Source organism: Myripristis murdjan, chromosome 19, assembly GCF_902150065.1.
Source record: "Myripristis murdjan chromosome 19, fMyrMur1.1, whole genome shotgun sequence".
NCBI lineage: Eukaryota > Metazoa > Chordata > Actinopteri > Holocentriformes > Holocentridae > Myripristis > Myripristis murdjan.
This window is the reverse complement of record NC_043998.1, coordinates 7,286,236-7,310,494: the sequence shown is the minus strand read 5'-3', so window position 1 is coordinate 7,310,494 and position 24,259 is coordinate 7,286,236. Positions and strand designations below refer to the sequence as shown.

General features: G+C 46.7%; 1 protein-coding gene across 8 annotated transcripts in view; it reads right to left on the bottom strand.

The window, feature by feature from the left end:
* The window catches only part of tcf7l2 (transcription factor 7 like 2), a 99,654-nt gene extending 76,662 nt beyond the window's left edge, over positions 1 to 22,992 (bottom strand). For all 8 annotated transcript variants that reach the window (XM_030077741.1, XM_030077743.1, XM_030077742.1 and 5 more), the window contains exons 1-3: positions 22,484 to 22,992; positions 22,255 to 22,321; positions 21,959 to 22,083 (exon numbers count right to left, since the gene is read on the bottom strand). In XM_030077741.1, the coding sequence (XP_029933601.1) occupies positions 21,959 to 22,083; positions 22,255 to 22,321; positions 22,484 to 22,672 (381 nt within the window). In that variant the 5' untranslated portion in view covers positions 22,673 to 22,992. The remainder of the gene's footprint in view (positions 1 to 21,958; positions 22,084 to 22,254; positions 22,322 to 22,483) is intronic.
* Between the last annotated feature and the right edge of the window lie 1,267 nt (positions 22,993 to 24,259).

The following is a 24,259-nucleotide window of genomic DNA, read 5'->3' as shown; positions in this document are numbered from 1 at the left end:
CCCACCCCGTGCCCTCTCCTTCCCTGACACACACACACACACACACATACACACACAGCGGTGGTTGCAAAGTCAAAACGCACACACACACACACACACACACCTCTCTCATGGTTAATTACCATTTAGCTCAATCACATGGTGATCCGTCCATACGAGTCCCCCCCCACCCGCCTCCCCCGCAACACAAACAGGGCCACACATGCCAATTATTGATGAATCTTTAATATGATGTTTTACAAAGTCTCCATCTCATTTCCTTCCACTGAGCAGGTGATTACTATTCCAATAGGCAGAACAAGCGGTGGGCTAATGGAAAACAGCTTAGCGCCGGTTTTATCTGAGACATTAGACGCGTCGGATCGAGGAAGAATAAATAAGCTTAATATGATATCACTCCGAGTTTCAAATAAAGTAGCCTGAGCCATTTGGAGGAAACAATTTCTTTTTTTTTTTTTGCTCTTCTCGCCTTGCATTTCCAGCTAGCCCCTGTCTAAAACTCCCAGACAAAAATCCCACGCCGCAATAACATGTCAATAATGAGCTGAGGCCATCTATTGATCAGCTTAATTTTGCATCTATTAGCTGGGGAACGGCTTGCTCCGGGGGCGAGGGAAGCCAGGCGCTAACACGCACCGACAGGCTGGATGGAGATCATTACAACTGATGTTCACACACACGCTGTGATTGACATGGAGATAAGGTAGGAGAGAGCCCGGGCTCGCCCGCCTCCCCGCACACTAAGCTAATGATACACCAAACGTGCGCTGGTGTGTGTACAGCTATGTGTGAGAGCGTGACGGAGTAAGAGGCAAACTGTGCCGGTGCAGAGGAAGGAGTGAGAGCGGAGGGAAGAGAGGAAGAGGGGAGAAGAAAAGCAGGCCACACGTCTTTACTAATTGGCACAGTCAGACAGGGAAGCTCATAAAAGAGAAAAAGGCATTTAGTGGAGCACCTCAGCTCTCTGGATCTCCTCACCAAGTCTGAGCCATTTAAATACAGCCGACTGTACCCCAGCAAAACCTGGCACACGTGCAAAATGTTTGGCTTCATCTAAAAATTCTCTTAATTTGGGTAGTTTGCATAACAGAGGTTTCAAATCCAGTTGAAAATCATTTGTCCGATGAACAAAATCTAACAAGCTTCATGTGCCCTGTGTCAACACAGTAAAACCAGCAACTGAAAAAAAAAAAAAAAAAAAAAAAAAGACAGAGAGATGGTATTTCTCCTCCCCTTAACGCATCTTGACACGCTCCTTCTCAGATCTGGGAGAAGTGACGGAGAGAGGCGGACGTCTCCGTCCCAACAGGGCGTGCAGCACACAATATGGCGTGATGCCCTTTTCCTCCCGCTAACCTATCCAGCCCCGCCGCAACAGGCCCGGCTTGCTATTTGATGCAACCCGCTGCAATATGGGATGCTGCATGTTATCCACAAACAGAGAGAGCCGGAGCGAGAGGAAGAGAGAGAGAGGAAGGGCCCGGGCGCTCGAAGTGCACCTTTTACCACGACGTCAAAAGAAAACGACAGAATCTTTGTGTACACCATCTGTGTATGTGTGAGTTTTTATGGGGAGGAGGTCTTGTTTTGCACCAGATAGGTTCTGTGGAGGTGAGGTCAGGGGGAAAAAAAAAAAAAAAAAACCCTTGGCTACAAACTGTGTGTTTTTGTCAGCTGAGGGATGCAGCGAAGGGAGCAAGGGAGCAGCGGGAGGAGGGGGGGGAGGAGGAGGAGAGAGGAAAAAAAGCCCTCAGCCAAGCCATCAAGTTGAACATTGAACTTCACAGTAGTAGCTGCCTTTCTATGCCTCTCCTTTTGATGTTACCTCCAAAGCAAAGGATCAAAGGCTTGGAGTGTGGCGTGGGGAAGTCCCAGGCTCTTAGCCTGCCAGCCTGTGATATATGCAAAAGTCTACGCCAAAAAAAGAGCGAGCGAGGCAGGGAGAGAGAGAGAGAGAGAGAGAGAGAGAGAGAGAGGTGGTGTGCATGAGCAAATAAGAGAGCAAGCTTGCATGGAATGTGGCTAAATAGTATGTTTTGTGTCTAATGAACGACGGCGGATGATGCAATCAGCCAGCCGCTGTTCGTTACGGCGTGACGTCAGAGGGATACACACGTTTGCGTGCGAGAGCTGTGCACGCGCACGAGCTTCAGAGAATAGGCGTTTGATAGTGAGAGGGCTGGGTGTGTGTAGGCAGGGGGTGAGGTGAGGCGGGGCGGGGTGGGGGAGGGCTCTGGCAGTGTTTGCTGCCTCTCACACCACGTCCTCCCCCCCTCAATCAGCAACCCAGGACACCCTCCTCAACCCCTCCCCCCCCCCCACACGCGCCAACCCCCAGCGCCTCTCCAACATCAAGGGGGCGCGAGGCTGTGTCGTCTCGACATAAATATACAGTGTGCCGTTAAAGTGAGGACTACAGTAAACACAATGCACATGAAACCCCGGTTGTCTTTGGCTGAAGCACAAACACACAGACACACACACCCTCACACACACACACACACACACAAACACACACACTGTGGGCTCAGCTGGGCCAAAGAGTGGAGCAGAGGTGTGCTAAAATTGACAAACCTCTACTAGAGACAAACACAATCCACACACACACATTTGGGCGCACACACACACACACACACACACCCTTTCCCCAAGGCTATAGGATTAAGAGGTCCAGCTGGCTGACAGCAAGCCCTTCCTTCCCACGTATCCTGTCGATCCCCCCCCCCCATCCCCCCGCCCCTCCACGGCCCCGCTGCAGCCCCTCCCACACCTCCAACCCCAGGTCTGCCAGCCAGCTCGCCAAGCCTGCCAGTAGGACACACCTGAACTTGACATCGATCGCCCCCGATGCATATGCGCACAACAAACGAGGAAAATGAGGCCCAAAACGCAATTTCTGTTGACGAGTAGACGATTCTCGAGTTTTGAGAGACGCAGGAAACCTCGGGGAGAAGTATGGATGGAGGGATGGAGGGATGGATGGGGAGGAGGGGGGGCTTGGTAGTAGCCAGACGGCCCCTCGCATAGTTTCTCCTCCTCGCACAGCTGCAAGGAGGAGAAACTTGGGAACAATCGCCGAACCGTCGCGACGCTTCAGCAACACCTCCTCCGCCCCGCGGCCCCCCCACCCAGGAGGAGGAGTCTGTCCATCCGCCCGCTTGTCGGGAGGAGTTTGTCCGTCCGTCGGTCGTCGGGCCCGCGCCACTGCTCCTATCCTCCGCGTTACAGATTCCTTGAGAGTCACGGCCTTGAGAGGAGGAGGAGGAAGACGAGAGGGGGGGGTGAGATGGGGTGGGAGGGGAGAAAGAGACTGGAGGTACGATATAATGAGCCCTGTTGTTGGAGAAATAGGAGAAAGTGAGAGACAAAGAGTGGAGAAAGAGAGAGAGAGCCAGAGAGACAGAGTAGGAGGAGGAATATAAAACATACCAAGATCTTACCCCCCCCACCCCCCACCCAACCCCATCCCACCTCCCTCCACTTCTCAACAGCTGCCAGGTCACTTTGTGAGTGTCTGAAAAAAAAAAAAAAAAAAAAAGTGCCGGGGCATTGTTTGAGTGTTATATCATTTTGTCGACAGACAGGCCAAAAAAAAAAAAAAAAAAACGTAAGCACTGAACGCGCAAGAAAATAAGCGTTCAGCATCGGAGTGTGAAACGCATGAAAGTCAATCATGTCGGCGGAATGGATTAAGCAACGGTGCGCGTTAACATGCATGTTAAGACCTGGAAGAAGACAGATAGGGAAGTGGGCAGCACAGGAGCGGGCTCCCAAAACCAGACAGCAGAGAAGCAAGACGTGAAAAGGTAGAGCCACCAGGATGTGAAATCTGAAGCTGCTCCGCTGATAGACTGCTTTTGAGGAACCGACGAGTGTTTTCGTCCAAGTTTCTAGATCTAAATTAGCTTTGTGCTTTCGGCCGCAGTCTAATTTCTGCACTAGAAAAAAAAAAAAAACGGAGCCTGATCGCGAGCACATCCCCCTTGGGCGCTTTCGTACTCCCCTTTCACCGTCTTGCCCTGTTTCGGTCTCCGCGGAGGAGCTCGTGTTCACCGGTATTGACTGGACTGTCCAAGGCTATGGGAACAAAATGTATGAATTCTTCAACTGAGCGAATTCCTCATTACCTAGAGCAAGGGGTGAGTGACAGGCCCGCTGCGTAGAGAAGACAGGGCATGATTTGGGTGAAGTTGGGAGAAGACAAAACAAGGGGAACGGCAGGGACTCATTTAGGGCGTGATCAGGACCAGAGGATGCTAAAGCCGGGCTCGGGGGCTGCCTTGCCCCGATGGATAACTAATGAGCAGAGAGAAAAATCCATCCGGCGATTCACCGGGATACCATCGACAGGGGCAGATCGCTACGCGGCTACCATCCTCGGGTTGGGGAGGGCGGGGGGTGGAGAAGGAAGGAAAAAAATAAATAATAAAAAAAAAAAAGGCCGACAAGGCTGGGGTGGAAGAAGGGAATGAGAATGAGGGAGTGAGAAAGAGAGAGAGAGAGAGCGAGAGAGCAAGAGAGAGAAGGGAGGGGAAAAAAAATTCACAATGATGACACGTAAGTGCAAAGAGCGATTAAGGATTTACTTTCAAAAGGACTCCCATTGATCTTTTTTGATAGACCCGCAATAAATCAAACCGGATTGACTCGCATGAGAACCGAGCCTAATCCTTTAGTCAGATCCAGGAGAACTCCAACCAAACCAGCTGTTAATTTAGGCTTTACGAGATAAAGCGGGAGAAATCCAACCTGATGTACCCTAGGGCAGGGGCTTACATCATCTCTGTAAAGCAATCAACTTATTGCCAGTTTGGAGAGGTAATCAGAGCACATACTGAGAGAGGAGAGGAGAGAGCGAGGGGGCAACGGGGAGGGGAGGGGGGGGGGGCGCCGAGTGAAGAGAAAGAGAGGAGAGATAGCCCGAGAGGTTAGACGGAGAGCAGAAGCCAAATATAAGAAATAGGAAAAACAGGGGGAGAGGAGAGACAGGCCCAAATGTTAACTACATAAAAAAAAAATCTATACTTATTATCGCTGCGTGCCGGCCGGCCGACTCAAACAGTGACGACGTGAAACTTAATAACTTCGAGAAACACCTTGAAACAAAAAAAGGACGCGACGCGGGTGTACGTCTCCAATTATCTCCAGAGGGGGAAGATGAAACGGAGAGGAGCGAGCTGGAAACAGAAGCTCTCAGGGTTGATGGCGGGGAGCGGAGGCCGTCCTCAGCTCGATTTCCCCCCCCGCCCCCCGCACCACCCTGTAATTTCCCTGGAGGCCGGCCCGGGCCTTGTCCCCGTCCCCAGCGGCCGGTGCCACCTCAGCCAGGTCCTGCCAGCCGCGCTGTGGCCGCCCCAGAGCACAACCATAGTAATTAAAATGGTTATTTTTGTTTTTTGGGGAACGACAGGATTCTCTTTTTTTTCCTCCAAAGCCCCGGGCGGAAGTATTGCAAGACACCGTCCAGCCCACACTGGGTAAACGATGCTGATGTCTTTTTCAGTTGTGTATCCCGTGTTTGTATGTGTGTGTGCGCCGTATGTAATCACAGTATGGTTGTTTTAGTTCCTCTTCTAAACTGGGTGTGTGTCACCGCAACGGAGAATGCCGAGAAGAAAGCATGTAAACCACACAAACAACCACACACACACACACAGACTGACACACATGTGTGCAAAGACTCATTATCCCCCTCCCCCCGCCCGTCTTTAATGTCCTGTTTATGACGCGCAACAACCAGATCAGGTCTGAAATCAAATTGCGGGGCCTTGCAGGGCCCTTGACGTCGGCCTCGCAGGAGAGCTGAGGAGAAGCAGGCCCCTGTAGCCTCTGGACACTGTCCAAGGGAAACGAAACCTCAGGAGTCCAAACAAAACCGCACGTAAAATCAGAGTTAAAACAGCAGTCTCTATTCAGGCCATCCCGACCCCTACCAGCATCCACACACACACACACATATGCACACTTGTTGGCCCCCGCTTGTTCGCCCTCACCCGGTTACACTGCATGCACACAGGGATCACTCCGACTTTGGCGGGGCCGCTCTCGCGTCGCCAAATTGACTGAGGCTCTGCAAGTCGGGCTTTGACATGAGCTGATTCTTGTGTGTCGATCCATGCACACGTAGGACACATCCATGTAAAGGAGACCGCCACTTAAGCTCAACTCATGTCGGCGTGCGCTATCTTTAGCACGGAGCGACATCTAAACTGTTATGACCGCACAACAGCCCCTCTCCCCCTCCCGGCCAGCCTCCCCCGCCTTCAAATAAGACGGCCCTGGCCCTTTGGTGGCGGCTGCCCACTGGCACCTCCCACCACGACCGCAAGGTCACACTTTTAATTACACAGAAACTAGTAATCTCACCAGACAGATGGCAGACAGGCCGCCTCTCAATTACTTTATGCCCAATTGAATCATTACTGATGTTATTTGCTAAATTATGGAACACAAAAACACCACAAAACAGGATTTGTGCTACAAGTAGGAGGGGGGTGGGGGTGAGGGGGAGGGCTTGGGGGTGCCGGGTCGTGGCAGTGGTGGGACAGAGAAGCAGATGTGCCTCTCGCCAAGCATCTGTGACGGAGATCAAAAAGGCGTGAAGAATACAAGCACATGACTGTGTTAGCTTTCGGGAAAAAAATTGGGTCTTTAATACCACAGTGATCAGTGCCAGAGAAAACAGACCCTTATTTTTCTCCAAACCAAAAACTGGTACAGAACATTGGCCTATGTGGAGAGAGTCGGCTCCCGACAGCCCAGTTGAGGAAACCGCATGACAAGGCTAATTTAAAACGTGAAGAAAGTGTTTGTCTCGCATAAGGGAGCCAGGGAAAAGATTGGGATTTTTTTTTCTCTCTCTCTTCAGGATAGCCAGTTTGTCATTGGGGAGCATCCCAGTGGGCTCGGCTCTCTTCCTCAAAAACCTCGACCGGCAAGTGCGCGCGATCTCCTCTCGGCGTCCACCCCTGTTGATGCCTCACTCATCATTTCTCAGCTCCTCCTGCCAATGGCTTCTGTGAACAATTAGAGGTTGACTTTCCCAGCGTCTCAGACCACAGCATCTCAATCTCTGGCCAGGCAGCTCCAACACTCAGGCCGGCCGGCCAAAAAACAAGACTCGCTTCAAGCCCAGCCCCGAGCCTGACTATCTACTCAGCACCGGTTCTTGGTAAAGCCTCTCAGGATATCTATGATTTAGCACCACCACAGATCGAAATAAGGGAAAAATGAACAGCACTGATCTTACTAATGTCAGGAATTTATCAATAATCATTTCAGTGGGTTCATATTTGAAAGCCCAAAGCCTTGCTAGTGTCAACATACACTTCCATTTTACCACCAATGTGGACACAAATGCCTGAACTTGAACCTCGGGCCTCGGACCAGACGAACGCTTTGGCCTGCATGACTATAAATCCACTGGTTGATCGCCTTGCCTGTTTGGGTCACCGGGTATATTTCCACCAGGTTTCCCCGGCGGGTGTCATGTTCCGCACTGTGTCTCATGCCTCAGACAGGAGGAGCCAAATCAGGGTGGCAGGATGCACCATAAATCCGCTCTAACCATCACTTAGCAATGCCACGTAAACATTTCCCCTTGAAAAGGCCTGACTGCACAACACAACAGTAGTCCCTAACCTTTTTTCCTCTGCATGCATTGTGACGGCCGCCCAAAGCAAAACCCAACACCAGCGCTGGAGAGGGGAGATTTACAGGTTGCTGAGGGTAGCCCACCAGGTTGGATCACTTTATGACCAGGCCACATCTGAATCCATATATAATGACTGTGAAAAACATTTGTCCCTCTGGTGACCGCAATAAGACGGCCAGCTCCCCACTAAACGGGAACAGTTGCGTTGAGTGGCATGTCCACTGCTGTAAAATGATATGCAGGAGCATATAGAAAACTTCCAAGCTGTTTTTTTTCCTTTCTTTTTTTTTTTTCTTGGAGACAGGGTGAGGAATTCCTCTGGCCTATAGACGGCAGCCAACAGTTGTTCTCCCAGGAGGGTGGGCAAGCGTCCGGGAAGGGGAGAGCAGGGGGATCGGAGGAGAAGATTGTGGCTAAATGTACATTTTTACAGTGCAGGATTTTCAAAACGCACGACTCAAAAAACAGGGGTAAAGGATGAGAAGAAAGGGTCAGTGGAACTTCCCCTAAAAGGCTCAGAGGACTTAAGGAAATGGCTCCACGGCACATCCATCCCATGATCCTGAGAGGACGGGGGTGGTTTCCTGTTCTACTTTCCAGTTGTGTTGGAGCTCAGCTTGGGAGAGAGGCTGTGCCAGTCTAGAATATCACAGACAATCTTCTCTAGGACTACAAGGCGAGCGGTAGAAAGTGGTGGGTCCGCACATTGAAACTGTGCTTTAATAAATCTCTGTGCCCCACGGTGAGGCTGGATTTGCTCAAGCTGCACACTGGGATGAAAAGTTTTAGGAATACCAAACCATAACTAAATCCGATCTTCATAAAGGACTTCACCGCTTGTTTTACTCAGTGTTAAGTAACAGATGTTGCATGGCGGCGAACTCCTAAGTCACTGCGGTGAGGCCTGCCTGTCGGACGGCCCGCCAATGTGAGCGGCGAGGAATTCTAGCCGATGCCCCGCACCGTGACCGCGGGCCCCGCAGCCTCCCCCCAGCTGCCGCGCGGCGAGCATGGGCGGCAGCGCTGGCACCTGTCTTTGACAAGCCCCGGCATTCACACTGACTCTGGTTTCCTGAGGTCGGCCGCCTGGCAGTCAGGTGACAAACGCTAACACACACTGATACGCTGCCTCTGACACGGAGCGCAAACACACAAACACGCAGACACACACACCCGCAGCAATCCACATCTACTGAACCAAGAGGCACTTAAGTGTGATCCCGACCACTTAAAAAGCGTCAGTATCGCGGTGAGAGAGGTCTTAGCCTCTCATGTCTCTCTTTCTGATACCAAGCCCTGCCCCGACTCAGGCTGTGGCTTGGAGCTGTAAACCGAAGCTTCCCTCAACGCCTCTCACCCGCCTGGCTACACTCTAACCACTGTTTTTGCATACCGCTCAGCTTGCGTAACTGCTGAGTGGTTTTGCTCCAGCGAGACAATGGCTGTCTAACAGACTAAGCAGAGCTAAGCCATCTAATGTAAATGCATCGCAGGAGTTGATAAACACAAATCGGTCCGCCCTGCGCAAGAGACACAGAGAGGAAAAAATAACTTGCAGAACCTGGAGTAACAGAAGTGTTTTCACGATAAGACAGAAAGTCATATGGGTGAGGGCGGCAGCGGCTGAGGCGAACGCTGCCTCACAGCGAAAGGCGGGATTTCTCAGGTGAGCCGGTCACCGCTGCTGAGAGCTCTGCGTGCCCGGAGTAAACACCGGCATGCGCACTGTAATTGTAACTCAATTTGAATCTCCCCTGAGTTCAGTGAGAGTATCAGAGTCAATCTGGGTCAGAGTGTGAGTAATTGAATTGTACAAGTCTCAGTGCGGCTACAGCTGACACCATAGACATGAACACAAAACCAAACGCAACAGGTTTTTCTTTCTGTTTTTCTTTCATGCGTAATGCTTGAGTCACTGAAACTGAACTTAGGCGACAGGATTGTTCTTTCGGGCATTTTTTATATGAACTAACCAACATTTCTTGGGCTTATGAGCTAACTCTCTCACCGCTGCCAAGCATACATAAGTCATTTAGCTCCAAAATTATTAGCACCACCTTGCTAGAGAGGGGTGTGGGGGTCGCAGGAGAAGGCAGGGTGGACAGGGCCTGATTGAGCACTCGGTACCACATCGGTGGTGGTGCTCACTCTGCCGCCCAGCGGAGCACAGCTGCCTCTCCCCGCCTCATTTGCAAAGCAATCCCGCCTCCCTCCCACTCAGTGCATCTTTTTGTCATTTCCATGTCCAGGCTCCATTTGTATTGTCCGCTGAAATGGTCTGCAGACGACTGGAGGGAGGCAGGGAATCAGGACTCGAGGAGACTGCTCTGCAACCAAAGAGCATCTTCACACAGCCGTCCCGCACCCACCCCCCTTCCAACACACACACACTCACCACTTCCTGCCTGACTAATGTGCCCTGACACTCGTACATCACCCGTAAATTGGCCAAATGAATTAACCACGGCCCCTGCTTAGCTTTACGGGCTTTAAATGGATTTTCTCCTCTCCAGGTCTGCCCAATAATTGCATTTATCCATCTTGTTGAAGCAAAGTTTACACACTCGCTACGATGATGCCAATCCCCGGCTACATTTTCTGCTCTGGTGGCAAGAGTGGGAGAGATTTGTCATCGGATCATAACAGGTAATTCAAACAACAATTAGCTTGACGACTCCGCCGTATGTCAATGTCTGGCTCCTTGTTGGGCAGGACCTTGGTTGGAGCGATGAAACCCTTTCTATCTCTGCATCTGTCTGCACATCTCCCCTTCCACTGTTTCCCCCTCCCGGCTCTCTAAGTGTGATGAATCGAGTCATGTAATATGTTTTATCTATCATCCAAACCTCCAGGTTGAAGCAACAAACACCCACGACTGGAAAGTAAATAGGGGCTACGAGATCTCATCCGCTCGCAAAGCAGAGAGAGGAGGCAGGGTGCAGGCAGAGCTGTGAACACTGGCATCAGTGGGGGTCATCTCCACACTTGTGAATGTTTGAACAGTAGTGCATTAGACACCGGGGGGCCCAAAGGACAATTCAGCTATGTAAACACGCAGCGACTTCCTTCCCTGCACTCCAGGCCTGCACTGAGACGAGCCACTGTTTAAACAGCACACAGAGCATTCCTCTGCCTGGGCCCTGGCCAGCTGTGCATCCTTATTACAAGCCTGCCTGAGCAGAGACAGATACAGGCCTTACAACGGCAAGGGCCATCCACAGCAAGACAAAGGCCTTTCACACACACGCAACACTGGACCCATCCACTATAAACACTAAATGGCCCCGAAAAGGCTATTTAAAATGCTGAATGCGAGCTGACCTCCCAATGCAAGATCGATGAGCTATTAAAAGAATTAAATCACCTTAAGAAAACAGCTACGGGCTGTGTCCTTAAATCCTGACGCCACCTATTATGACAAAGCTGGAACTTTATCTTTATTGATATTTGAAATATGCAAAGTGCGCCGGCCAATAAAGATAGAGGAGGCCGTAAAGGGGAGATAAACAGCCTCCTGGTTCTAAAGGGCACCGTGGCGTGCATCACATGACACGCAGGCCACCCCCGCCTGATGACGCCAGTCCACACTGTCAACTTTCATTATCAATATTTGGGTCTTGGATTTAGACCAGGGGTCGGCGTCCGAAATCAACCCATCTGGCTCACCGGGCAAGGCCTGGGGAATTAGAAGTAATTAGCGGTCAAAAATCATTTTTACTGCCTGGAAAAATGAAAAATGCTGCATTTTTCATGAAGATATGTCATCTTGCTCTTTTTTCAGTGCTGCTGACTGCTAATGCTCTAAAAGCGTATCTGAGAGCAAGCAAAGAACAAAGACCGTAAATAACCAGGGTATTCAAATGTTATTATCTGAAAAAGTTACAGGGAAGCGTGGTGGGTGACCCTTATTGACTTCTCTGCCAAAGAAAAAAATTCTTCCGGCATTCGGTGCTTTGCGGGTGTTCATTTCAGACACTGCAGGGGTTGTTCAACTAAAGCAGTTCCCAACCTAGATGAAAATTTAGTCTCTCTCTCGCTCTGGGTCCCAGGATCATGAAGACATATTGCCACAGGAGGACCCGCTGGAATAAGGCCTGTGTTCTATTTTGAGCCCAGACCTCTTATTTCAAACCAGAATTCAGATTGATCGCCACCGAGCATTCTCGAGCCAAACAAAGCGCCGAAAACAGGGACTTCCTTCACACTGTCCCGATTAGAAGACAATGCCAGTGTGTGCGGCGTTAATCTGCGTCTCCAGATCCTTTAAATCACCGCTCATTCAGGCCCGGTTTTATTTCAGGAAGGCTAAAATCATTACTTCCTCCCTTGTGTGTGCAGCCTCGGCCGTGGACACCGTCAGAGTTCCCAACAATGGTGAACCGCGGGTCATTATTTCAATCAAACAGCAATTTCAGGGTGACTAGATTGCATTGTTTTCCGCCCCGACAGTGCCAAGTTCCCTCTGTCCGCCTGCCCGCTTGTCTGCGAGTTCATTTGCTTCTTCTGTGTGTCAGTCAGTCCCCTCTGGCTGGACGGTGAAGGCCACTCGTCTCACCTCAGGACACTTGTGCAAACAAGACACTCCATTCACTCTGACCCCTTGGGGAGGAAGGCAATTGACAATTCACTCAGTGCCGTGAGTCAATTTGTTCACTTTTGGAATTGACCCCAAACACTGCTGACACACCAGCTTCTCACTGGAGTGGAATAAATACACCATACATGGCCGGTGGGTGGGGTGTGTTTGTGTGTGCGTATGTGTGTGTGTGTGTGTGTGGAAGGGTGGGGGGGGTTAAGGTGCAATCACGTTTTTTAACCCTATAAAGCCATTTGTATCATATATGATACACATTTTCAATTCCGTTTTTCATTTTCAGTTTAATCAAAACTTGACCAAAATACTGTTGTATACCTTTGAACACTTCCTCTGTTCACCCTGGACCATACCATTGGCACTTCAAGTACATATCATATATCATACACCAGAAAGGTCGTGTAATAGCATATTTTTTAAATTTTTTTATATATATTTTGTTACAGGACTAAATAAAGGGTTCAGTTTCAAAAAAATTGGAATTTTCTGCCAATTCTTTCATAGTTCAGGCTTTATAGGGTTAAAAATCCGACGAGAAGTTCAGGTGCCAGCGCATGTATGTGTGCTTTCCAAAGATGGCACACTTTAGAAGGGGCGAAATATTTTAAAAGTAGTTCATATTTGAACAAGAAACCAGTTTTTTTAAAGTTTTGCCAGGAGTCATGTACAACCAGTAGTCAGTATGAATGGTGGATTGGAAGCACACACACGCCTCATGCCAACACTTCTGATCACCTGCAGCATGTTTTTCGGTGATCGTGCACAAAGCGTGGAGCACGTGTGAACCTGATGAGCCGCTCACATGCAATGCTATCTGCTCCTATATGCACAAACTGACAGCTGTCTCTATAAGAGCCATAGTATTACAGTGTGTAACCAAGTTTGTAACAGCTGGTTGTAGAGCCAACATGGGGAATTTGCTCTTGCACTGAAATTAGTTTACCAACCAGAGAGAGAGAGAGAGAGAGTGAAAAAAAAAAAAAACGAAAATAAATCAGGATATTCCACATTGCGTGAGTATAAAGGGCTTACATTTTATTAGCCTTGCGCATTTTTTTAACATACAGTAATCTCGCAAACATTTTGTTCCAAATCCTACCATAATCCGCAGATTAGTAGATGAATTTATTTCTGCTCTGGCTCGAAAACCTCCCTCACCTTTTGCAGGCAGTTATGAATCCACCACCTTTAACGGCAAACAAGTAGACTATCACCTCATTAGTGCACTCTCGCTGCTTCTTAAACACACACACACACACACACACACACACACACACAAATTCACACACTCCTTGGAGCTTATCCTGCTACAATTAAAAGTTTAATTAGGAGATTAAAAATACATTGGCTGGAGTTTTATCACCTTTCACTCCTCAATTATGTGTTTAACACACACAAAGTGCCTCCTTCCCATCTGAGCCATTTTGAATAGATTATCTGAATACAGAAATTCCCTTGACTAAATTAGGACTGGAAATGCAAGCCGGGTGCACAAACAAGGCTGACAAATATTGTCTATTAAAAATATATATACATATAAATAAATAAGCAAACCTGAGGATGGAAAATTCTTAAGAATATTTTAACAAATTTGACACTGTCTACTGTATAATATCATGTGGTAAGAATTAGAATATTACATATCTGGCAATACAGGTGCTCCAACTACTATGAGATGTACGAGCTGAGGTTATGTAAGCCATTTTGTTTCCCACTTTATGTTGGAAAGAGAAGTTTGCTGATGTTGTGCAAAGGATGCAAAGCTTATGAGGCATGCACCTTACATATTTTTTCTACCAATGCTGTATGATTATTCATGTAGCAGAAAGAGACGGAGGGGTTGGGGGGGAGATATTAGCATGAATGAGATTCTTCCTCTGTGGAACGTTCCACAGCATTCGACCACGTCCATAAAAAGGCTGGCTTACCACAGGTGTTCACTGCACACTGGCACGGCTAGTCATTATCTAGCCCGACATGATCATTAAGAGCTGTGATGGCAGTGCGGCACCTCCTCCCTGCACACACACACACACACACACACACACACACACACACACACACAGGCTGAAAAAAAAAGAAAATCGAATGGAAACTCAAGCACTCCCTATCAGCTGTTGTAAAAAAAAAAAAAAAAAAAAAAAAAGGGGGTGAGAGGGGAAGCTCCTTTCTCAACAAAAAGCATGTCAGTGCCGGTGCACTTTGACCCTGCCCAAACACACTGCACAATCTAAACACAAGGCCGGCACCACCAGAATTCCTGCAGCGTCACAGCGGCCCTCTCACCCACCGCTTTTTAAGGCCAATTTTTTTTCTTTTCTTTTTTTTTTTTTTCTTTTTTTTTTGGATGACATGGTAGGCAAATGTGAAGGGGAAACGGGTCGATTCAATCAGAAACAGAAGCCACATGCACGTACGCTGCCTGTTTATCAAGCCATAAACTGAAACTTGCACACACACACAGACACACACCAGCCCCCCCCCCCCCCCCCCCCCCCCTCCTTCCTCCAGTTCTTGTTTCTCTCAGTTCAGTTCAGTCCCTGCTGTTTTTTTTTTTTTTTTTTTTTTTTTTTTTTTTTAAAGGGAAGATAAATGTGAAGCCTAGGGGCACTATTGTTTGGACATCTAACCAGGAACTGTCGCTGCTCTCATTGCCCTGGCATTAACAGCAATTATGCGCTCTATTCAGTCGGCCTTTGTGCGACCGACCACCCCCCCCACACACACACACACACACCCCCTCCCTCCCCTCCAACACACATGCACACAAACGCAGAGTCCTAGACACATTTCCCGCTATTCTCTAACCCCCCCCCTTGCCCTCCCGCCCCGTACATTCCCTCCCACTCTGCCGCTGAACTCCTTTGGCTACTGGAGGACTCGGGTCCCCATTATGAATGGACTGAGAGAAATATGCACATTCAGTTCAGGCACAGAGGAAGAGGAAGCGAAAAAAAGAAAAAAAATAATAATAATACACACATACCGGTGCATCTTCTGGCACAGTGATACCTGAGCTAAAACAACTCTGACCATAACAGTTTGTGGATTTTTCTCTCTCTTTTTTTTTTTTTTCCAAATCAAAAATGCACTACTGTTAAAATCTATTTACGCACACTCACAACGCCACGCGCCAAAACATCTGAAAATATTCCTCAACACAGAATTCCTCAAATTGCCTCGCTAGAAAATTACATTTCCGACGGTTTTGTAATTATGTGACACTTTCTAAAAATGCCAATGACTTCTTGTAAACCAGCTAATCCTAACCCAAACCATAACCCTCAAGTCTAAAGATACAATCAATAGTCATTTCAAGCTTATCTTCTGAGCTGGATGCAGTGCAACAACACCACCCAGAAAAATCTTAAACCCGCGAGAACCAGCTCAATCTGCTCTTATCGCCGTTTTCAATAACTTTATTTGAAACAGCTCCATCTAAGTTGAGCCCATTGGCTGCGAGGGGAGAGGGAAGCTTAGCATTTCGACCAACCACTATTGTCAACACGTGTTCTTGTACTGGGGGCCACTTAGCAGGGATGAATGGGAGAGCTGTGCACAGTCCTGCAGGAACAGCCACCACTTCTGAGCAGTTTCAGATCAGAGCAGCAGGTCTGGTGTATATTTACAATTTTTTTTTTTTTTTTTTTAAATCTCACATTTTCTATTGAGGGAAAAACAGCTTCTTTTCAACAAAATGACTGAGAATGGATACTGTTAACAATCAAATGAAGAGCAGATCCTGTGCATATTTTCTGCACTGATTTTTAAATGAAGACTGAACGGATCCCAACTATTCTGGAGTGCAAAATGCACTGGGAAAAAAAAAAAAAAGTAACACACCACATGCATGGATACAAACTCATCTGGTGGCTACATGCACACACACACACACACACATATACAGAATAATTTGATTTCCATGTTCCAGGGAGCCCCAAGCCCTGTGGGCCAGAAGCAGAGCTAGCCTATATTTAACAGATGACAAAAGTTGCATTCCAGATGTACAGTACCATCTTTGTGTTGAGCTCTATAGAAATGCATGGGAGAAAAGGGGGAGCGAGGGGGAGGCGGGGGGTGGTACATTGGGGGTTGGTGGGGGGGCACCAGTGCACAGCTGCTAAACTAATGCTTTTTTTTTTTTCCACCCCTCATAGACAGAGAAAAGCACACAGGATGGTGGCTCGGTGGCAGAAACAGGCAGGGCTAGAGGAGGTGAAAATGGATTTGCCCATTCGCCGAATCATTTGCTTTTACTAGTCACACTTCTGGGGAAAAAAAAAAAAAAAAAAAAAAAAGGAAAATCAGATTTCAGCCGGGCTGCAGAAAACGTTCAGCATAATCTGTTACACTCAACAAAACCGCCCGGGTTAAAATTAGGCATCAGATTAGTCGTGTTATTACACAAAAAACAATGGCCTCAATGATTTAATTAATCCTTAGAAAAAAAAAAGAAAAAAGAAAAAAAAAGAAAAGAAAAGAAAAGAGGTTCAGCTCTAAACCAGAGTTGACTGCAGCTGAACGTTAGCTACACCCAAACCCGGCTCACACTACCACCAGGGAACCACTACTCCCTTTGCACTAGTTAAAAATCTAATTAGAAACACGCCCACAAACTGAATGATTTTTTTTTTTTTTTTTTTTTCTCGCCTGCGTGCCGTTTCAAACAGAGTGACGGATCGAGGGGCGTACGCAAGCGCTCGCACGGCTCAGCCTGCCAACATCATCAGCGTTAGACAATTAAGCCCCGCCAGCGAGGATGAAGAAAATATATATATCTCGGTAAATATTTACTGCGCAAATCTTTTCCATTCATTCGCCAGGCACTAACAAAACCTTACTGTACTCCCTCTCCCTTTTCTCAGCACCCCCACACCCCCCCCCACCCCAATCCCCTACATCTGCGATTCATTGACTTTACAATTTACCACATGTCGAGATGGGAGAGGTCGAGCCTCCATCTGAATCACGGCACAAATATGCGAGTGATTTATTGTTTTAAAAACCCTGGGCCGATTTAGTGCAACTCCACTTTTCCTGAGCATTACTCCTATTGGCAGACCATGAACAATTACAGTTCGGACTAATTAAGCTCTGAGAATGTGCTGTGCACCACTAATGTCTAGCAGGCCCCAATTTTAGTTTAATGGTGCCAAACTTTGCTTCCCCACTGCCTCCCCCCCACCCCTTCCTCCCCCAACTTAACTCCTCAAATCCAAAACAGATTGTACTTTTTTTTTTTTTTTTTTTTTATGGCTGTTTATCGAGTCGAAGAAAAATAAGGACCTTTTTCTTTCCCCTCTCCTTGCATAGGATGAGAGGAAAAGCAGTGGAAAGCAGAGGAGAGGGAGAGAGAGAGAGAGAGAGAGAGAGAGGAGAGGGAGCACAAAAAGGAGTAGTGGGAGGGAGCGAGCGGGAGCTGCTTCCGCCATACTTTGTAAACAAAAGTGATTTGCAAGACAAAAGGAGCACAACCTTCCAACTAAATTCAGAGTGCGTTTTCGCGAGCGGCGGCACAAAATGTGGCCGCGTCGTGCCTCGGAACCCCCCGCGGACACCAATTAGGCCCCATTAACATGTAAAGCCAATTTGATAAGGTGCGGGCCCTGTCCCTTAAATCCGCATTAAACTATCTTTCCTCTCGCCGCAGCCAAAATCCATTTAGAGCGGCAGAACACACATAATCCATATGATATTCCATTGTTGTGCTTATCCTGCTAACACATTTAAAAAAAAAAGATACTGTCTGTGTCAATTATGAAAGAGAGGCCTCAGCGGTGGTGTTCACGTGAGCACAAAAGAGGTGGTGTTAGCAGCACCAGCAGGCTGATGGGCAAATTCTACAGTCAAGTTGGATGTTCATTACAATAATCTGACCATAAAATCCGCTATTTCCCTCCCCCCCAAAATAATAAGAATAAAAATAATAAAGGAGGCCGATATCCTGTATTGAAATAAAATGGATTTTTTTTTTTTAAATAGGTGGATCCACTGCAATATGAGAGATAAAGGTGTGACACCACAACTGAAAAAGGGGAGAAAAGCTATTGTTTCAAGCACACAATGCCTTTCGACTGCCTTGTTGCAGGTTTGCCACGGGTTTGGGGAGCGTCTTTTTTCACTCCAAACACAGCGGTGGATGCTGGGTGTTGCATTTTCTCTTTCTGTCCCCCCCCTCTCCCCAACACACACACACACACACACACACCCTCCTCTTTTTGTTCTTTTTTAAACTACTCGTAATTATACATCGAAACTCAAAACCCCTGCCAAAAGTCTCCAGGCCTGGGGAATTACGGGGCCAGGGGTGGCGTCAAATATCTTAACATTCATAAGTCCGAGAGGCAGTAAATAAAGCCAGTGGATTTACGGCCCTGCAGCCCCGATGCAGGAGAGCTGGCCGCCCAGATCCCTCTCTCCCTCTCTCCCTCTCCCCCAGCCTCCCTGTCTCCGTCTCCAGACCTGTTGAGGTGTGATGTTAGCCCACAGCACCAGAGTTAACCCGTCGCCTTTTTCCACAAGCCCTGTGTTAGCATCGGCACAAAACAAGGGGTAGACGGAGACAGACAGAGAGAGAGAGAGAGAGAGGGAGAGGGAGGGAGAGAAAGAGAGGGAGAGTGGTTGGGGGGGGGGGGGGGGGGGGGGGGGGGGGGGAGTGAAAGAGATAGAAAACCCGGGGTGAACTGGCCAGGCCACTTCACCGATTCAACCTGCTCCCAGTGATCCAGCAGGCCTTTGTGTGAGGTTTCCAGAGGAGGGAGAGGGCAGGGAGAGGAGAGGGAGGAGATGAGGGCAGGAAGGCGTTTAAACCCCGGGCACAGCGTCATGTCAAATTGCTAAATGATACTAAATTGTGAGCCTCCTTGGACTTAGGTGGTAGGAAAAACAAATTCTCACTGGTTATGGCTCCCAGAGGTCAGACAAATTATGGTAACCGCCACATGGAGGAATTTTTTTTTTCCTCCTCACCTCAAGTCGAGCAATAACAAAATCTCAGGAAACAAAGTAAAACATCCAGATAGATCAGGATCATGGCCAAGTGACGGGCAGAAAAAAAAATCAAAACTAATTAAAATTGTGCTCCTTAGAGACGCCCGGATATTTGAGTAAGATATGGCAATAAATATCCATCAAAATCGAAATACTGATCATTAAAAATGAGGCTACAAAAACCGAAACGGTGGAATATAAATCTTAAAAATAAAAGCACACCAACAGGAGCTGAGGGGAGAAAAACGAAGGGAAAAGCAGCAAGAATCAAAGCCCTTCCTCGACAAGACAGATATGGTCTTATTCCAACAATACCACCAGTCACATTCAGTACCTTTCATGACATGTTAGGGAGCAAGACAGCTAATCAATGTCCAGGTGAATTATTTATGCCAGCTTTAAGTCTAATACATTTATATTACAGCGACCGCTGACTTCAAAGCTCTAATGGCTGGACACACAGGGTGCAAAAGACAGTGGGGGCCGAGGCTGTACAGTAGACAGACCACCGCAAGCCGAAAGGGATCGACCTTGTTCAGCTATGTTGCATTTCAAGTGGATCTGTAAATAAAACTACAAGGCAAGTTGGCTGATATGCACAGGAAATAGAGTCAGATCACACACCAGCAGGCGTTTGTAAATTACTAATAAAAACCTAGCCACCGGTAAACAGTGGGGCTCTCAGATTCGGTGAATAGAGGGTAGTGGTGCCGAGAAGCAACTGAAACACAGGTAACAGATCAGGGAGCATGCACTGAACAAATTAAAAAACAGGCCAAAGCGAAACGATCTTCCCACTTTCCTTTCAGTTACGTCTGAAAATTAAAAAAAAAAAAAAAAAAAAAAAAAAAAAACGCCCGGGGTGAAATTAAGATAGCAAAGGTCAGCATTGTCTAGACGCAGCACCCTACAGCCCTGCTACAGATTTGACTCTTTTTTATAACTGCTGCATAAGCACTCCGAAATGAGCATTACGAGGACCTGCACTAGACGCTGGAGCACGACAGTCACGAAGGAAAACTAGAAACCTCAACCAGAGAAACAAGTGAGAGCGTCAGTAAAATCATGTGTGCTGGTGTGAATGTGCTTTTGTGTCAGTGCTGATGAGAATAATGAGTGACTAATTCCACATACCAGCCGGTAGCGTTAACAAGGCTGGCTGAGTAAGAGGAGAAGAATGGCAAAATGTTCTCATATGTGTATATGCTGGGAACAACAAAATGCTTCCACTGTAACACACAGGCACATGTAAGGAGAATTCTGAGAGCACCCAAAAAAAAAAAAAAAAAAAGTCATTTTATACAACAACAACAGAAAAAAAAAAATCTATGATCAACTCAAAGCAGAAATTGTGTCAAACACAAAAGGCGGCGTTATGTGTCACATGTGCATTTATTTTCCAGGTGTGCACAATGCACAAAAATTGAGGAAACAAATATCAGGTTCGATAGCCAGAGGTGGGTGTGGGGGGTCATATTTCCTAATGCCTGGTCTTTGCCTTAACCTTGTAAAATGAGATGACAGGTCCTAAAGCGGAGACTTGTAATTGCAACCATTTAAAAAAGGGGGGCAAAAAAACACCCATGGTTGAGAAAATTATGCCGCTTAAGGATTGCCATTGCCCAGTGGGACTGGCGAGGTGCTGAGCAAATGAGTAAGTGTGCATAATTATAGCATGGCTGATTGTGTCTAAATAAATAACATGAATTTATTTATAAATAAGGGTTTACATGGCACATGCTCCTTTTTTTTTTTTTTTTTTTTTAAAGGCAATGAATTCCTCATTAGAAACAGAGGTGGTGCACATGCAGAACACAGCCTGGTGCTGCAGAAGCATTTCATTCCATTAAAAACCATACGTTTCCAAAACAATAATAATAATAATATTTACCCATGAGAAAAATAAATAAATCCAATAAAATCAATCAGTGGGTGCGTTTTGCAAATAAAAAAAGGAGCTGTCAAATTTTAAGGCATGCACTTTTGCTCATAACGTCTTAATACATTTTGACACATGCAAATTACTCTGATAAGCTCATTAGCATATTGATTTTTATTTGTGAAGCCAGCACGAGTGCTTTTAAATTCCTTTATAGCACAAATACAAAACCACTGCAAAGGTTTTGAACGCTCATGCAATTTGTGTTGGAGGGCGGAAAGAAAGCAATTTTTTTTTTCCTCCTTCTTCTTTTTTATGAGGCTGTGCAAACACAAGCCAGTTGCAACAATATTCAGCGGGTTAAAACCATGCATTTGCAGCCTGTCATACAGCAGACACTACACAATAATAATAGCAATAATAACAATTTGTACTTTTCCGTGCTTTTAATTGCATTACGGGGGGAAAAAATAGAAAATTCAGTTAGGATATCAGGAGAAATGTCTTGTGCACATGACCTGGCATAGCAAATTCCCTTTTTCAATACAGTGAGGTGGGAACCAACCCTGCTGCCTACCAGTGCTAGCATGCTAACTACTGTACATGAGCAACACACAGGCAGGCTCCGGGCTGCAGGCGGGCATGCATGCCACTGTACACTTCAGAAGCAGTTGCAAAACTTGGCTCTACATTTTTATCGGCTCCACTTGACAACCCTGCGTGTCTGGGGCTGCGTCGGCTTTCTCTGGCCGTGTCCGTGTGTGCTGCGTACGTGGAGTGTGTGTGAGAGAGAGAGCGTGTGTGTGTGTGTGCACATACAGGTGTAAATAAATGAACTTACTGTGCGTGCTGTTGGAGAAAGTGATCCATTGGGAAGGTAGGGGCTTGTGAGATCGGGGATCATTATAAATGGATAGCCCGGGTACGGTGGGCTCTTGAACAGCCCTCCATCTTGCCTTTTCGCAGCTAACATGGCGGGGGGGAAAAAAGAAGAAAACTTTTTATAAGTGTCTTGAAAACTTTTTTTTTAATGCATTGAAGAAATAATGCAGAGGAGAAGCTCCTCGGTAGGCATATATATTGCCATCGTGCAACAAAAAAAGGACTCAACACTGGAACAATAAATCAGAAACTCACCCTCCTCTAAACTTTCTCTCGTTTTGTCTCTGAAAGTTTCAGATCTAGGCGGAGGCCGTCTTTCCGCCTTGAAATGCAATGAAACACAGGGATTGCGTTAAAGTTAACACAACGGGCGAGGGCAACAACTTTCTTTCAAGTGTATCAATGTTAACGCACAGAGAAACAAATGTAGGCCTAACCTAACATTGTGGTTAGCCGATCGATCCCGATTTAATCTGCCACTTACCTCAGAATCCGACGAACTGTTTTGATTCGTTTCCGACTCGTTTACAAGAGAAGATTTGACATCTGCTAAATCCCTTTCTGCCGAGGAGTTCTCCGAAATTTTCTCCTCCTGCTCCCCTTCGTCTTTGAAGGAAATCATTTCATCGTTTGCACCCAGATCGTCCCCTCCACCGCCGTTGAGCTGCGGCATTTTTCCCGAGCAAAAATTTTTTGGGGGGCAAAACACAAAGTTTTAAACCCTTGATCTCGGTGATCTAGAAAATCCGAGTTTAAGTTTAGGGTCTGTATTGGCGTTTTCCAAAGCACTGGCGGTTGGTACAAAACTAAAAAAGAAGGGAATCTTGGCAGAAAAAGGAAGCCGGAGAAGGAGTCGAGCCGCTCGGATTGAGTGAGTTGAAGTTGGTCGGAGTGGTTTTCAGTTCAAAGGCGGCGCTGATTGACAGATAGAGAGGGATGGAAATAGAGAGAGTCTGGATTCAGGATTATTGACAGGGAGAAACACACAAGAAACTAATGAGATTCAAACAGGGAGGGACTTGAAGTGACGTTTTCATAAATAGGAGGGAAAAAAAAAAGAGGCTGGAGGAAGCCGGCGGACGACTGCAGTAAAAAGCATGTGAGGAGGAAAAAGGCAGTTTGGGAGCAGGACAGTGATGGTAAAATAGGAGGAAGATAGGAGTTGCTTGCAAATGTGGATTAAACGCATATATGGGCGGTCTCCCGGTGAAAAAATGAAAAGAGGGCACTTCCTTAGGCTGTTTGCAGCCAGTTTGACTGTGCCATCCCCGACCAGTCATCGCACTGGGGCCAAAAGTTAACAATGCTTTGTCATATTGCCTAGAATAAACTTGAATTAGACATGTTTTTCCTTTTTAAAACACCGTGCATCACATTTCGGCAAACACGGATTTATTATTTTTATTTTATTTTATTTTTTTTTTACCAAATAATCCAGGCATTTCAAAGCAGAATAAAAGCCCTGGTTTATTTCCCGATTTTATTCCTGCTTTGTTAGATCTATTTTTTTATTATCATTATTATTACATTGGGTAATATTTTCTTAGATCTATTTTTTGGTGATGGAGGTATTATTGCACTCCTCTTGCTTGACAGGTGTGATGTCCTATGGGAATAACCTGAATTCCTCAGTGGAAGCAAAGGCTTGGCTGTTTTTTATTTTTTTTTATTTTTTCCCTCTCCTCTCTGGGTAGCTGCACAGGACACAAATAACTGGTGCAAATTTGCATGGTCCAACCCTATAGCCTGTTCATATAGAAACCCAGCCTAAAGAGCTCTTTTAGCCTGTCAAAGATGCATGTAAGACAAACCCCAGCCAATATGAAAAGCTGCTGTGTGAACATAAATTGGCCATTTAAGACAAGAATGATAAAAGCCCTGCTTCAGTGTCTGCAAAACATGTTATTTGTTCATTTTGAACACGCACATGTACACCTTTTTTATTATTAAATTCAGTGGGAGCCATTCCTTTTTGGACATTATGTGTTCCAGTCAATTAACAATGAACATTAATGTTGCTTTAGGTAAATTAATATAACCCTAAAAATAAGGAACAAAGAAAAAAATGTGCCAATGTTAAGGATTTTACTGTTTCCAATGCAAAGGCATGCTCACAAGGATTTTTTAAAAATACACATAAAATAACAACAAAAAAAAATGTATATCTTTTGATACCCACCTGGCATTTATGTGGAGGCACTGGGAAAAAAGCCTGAAGCCTACTCCTGCTCTACAAGGGGATATTGTGCATGTGTGTGCG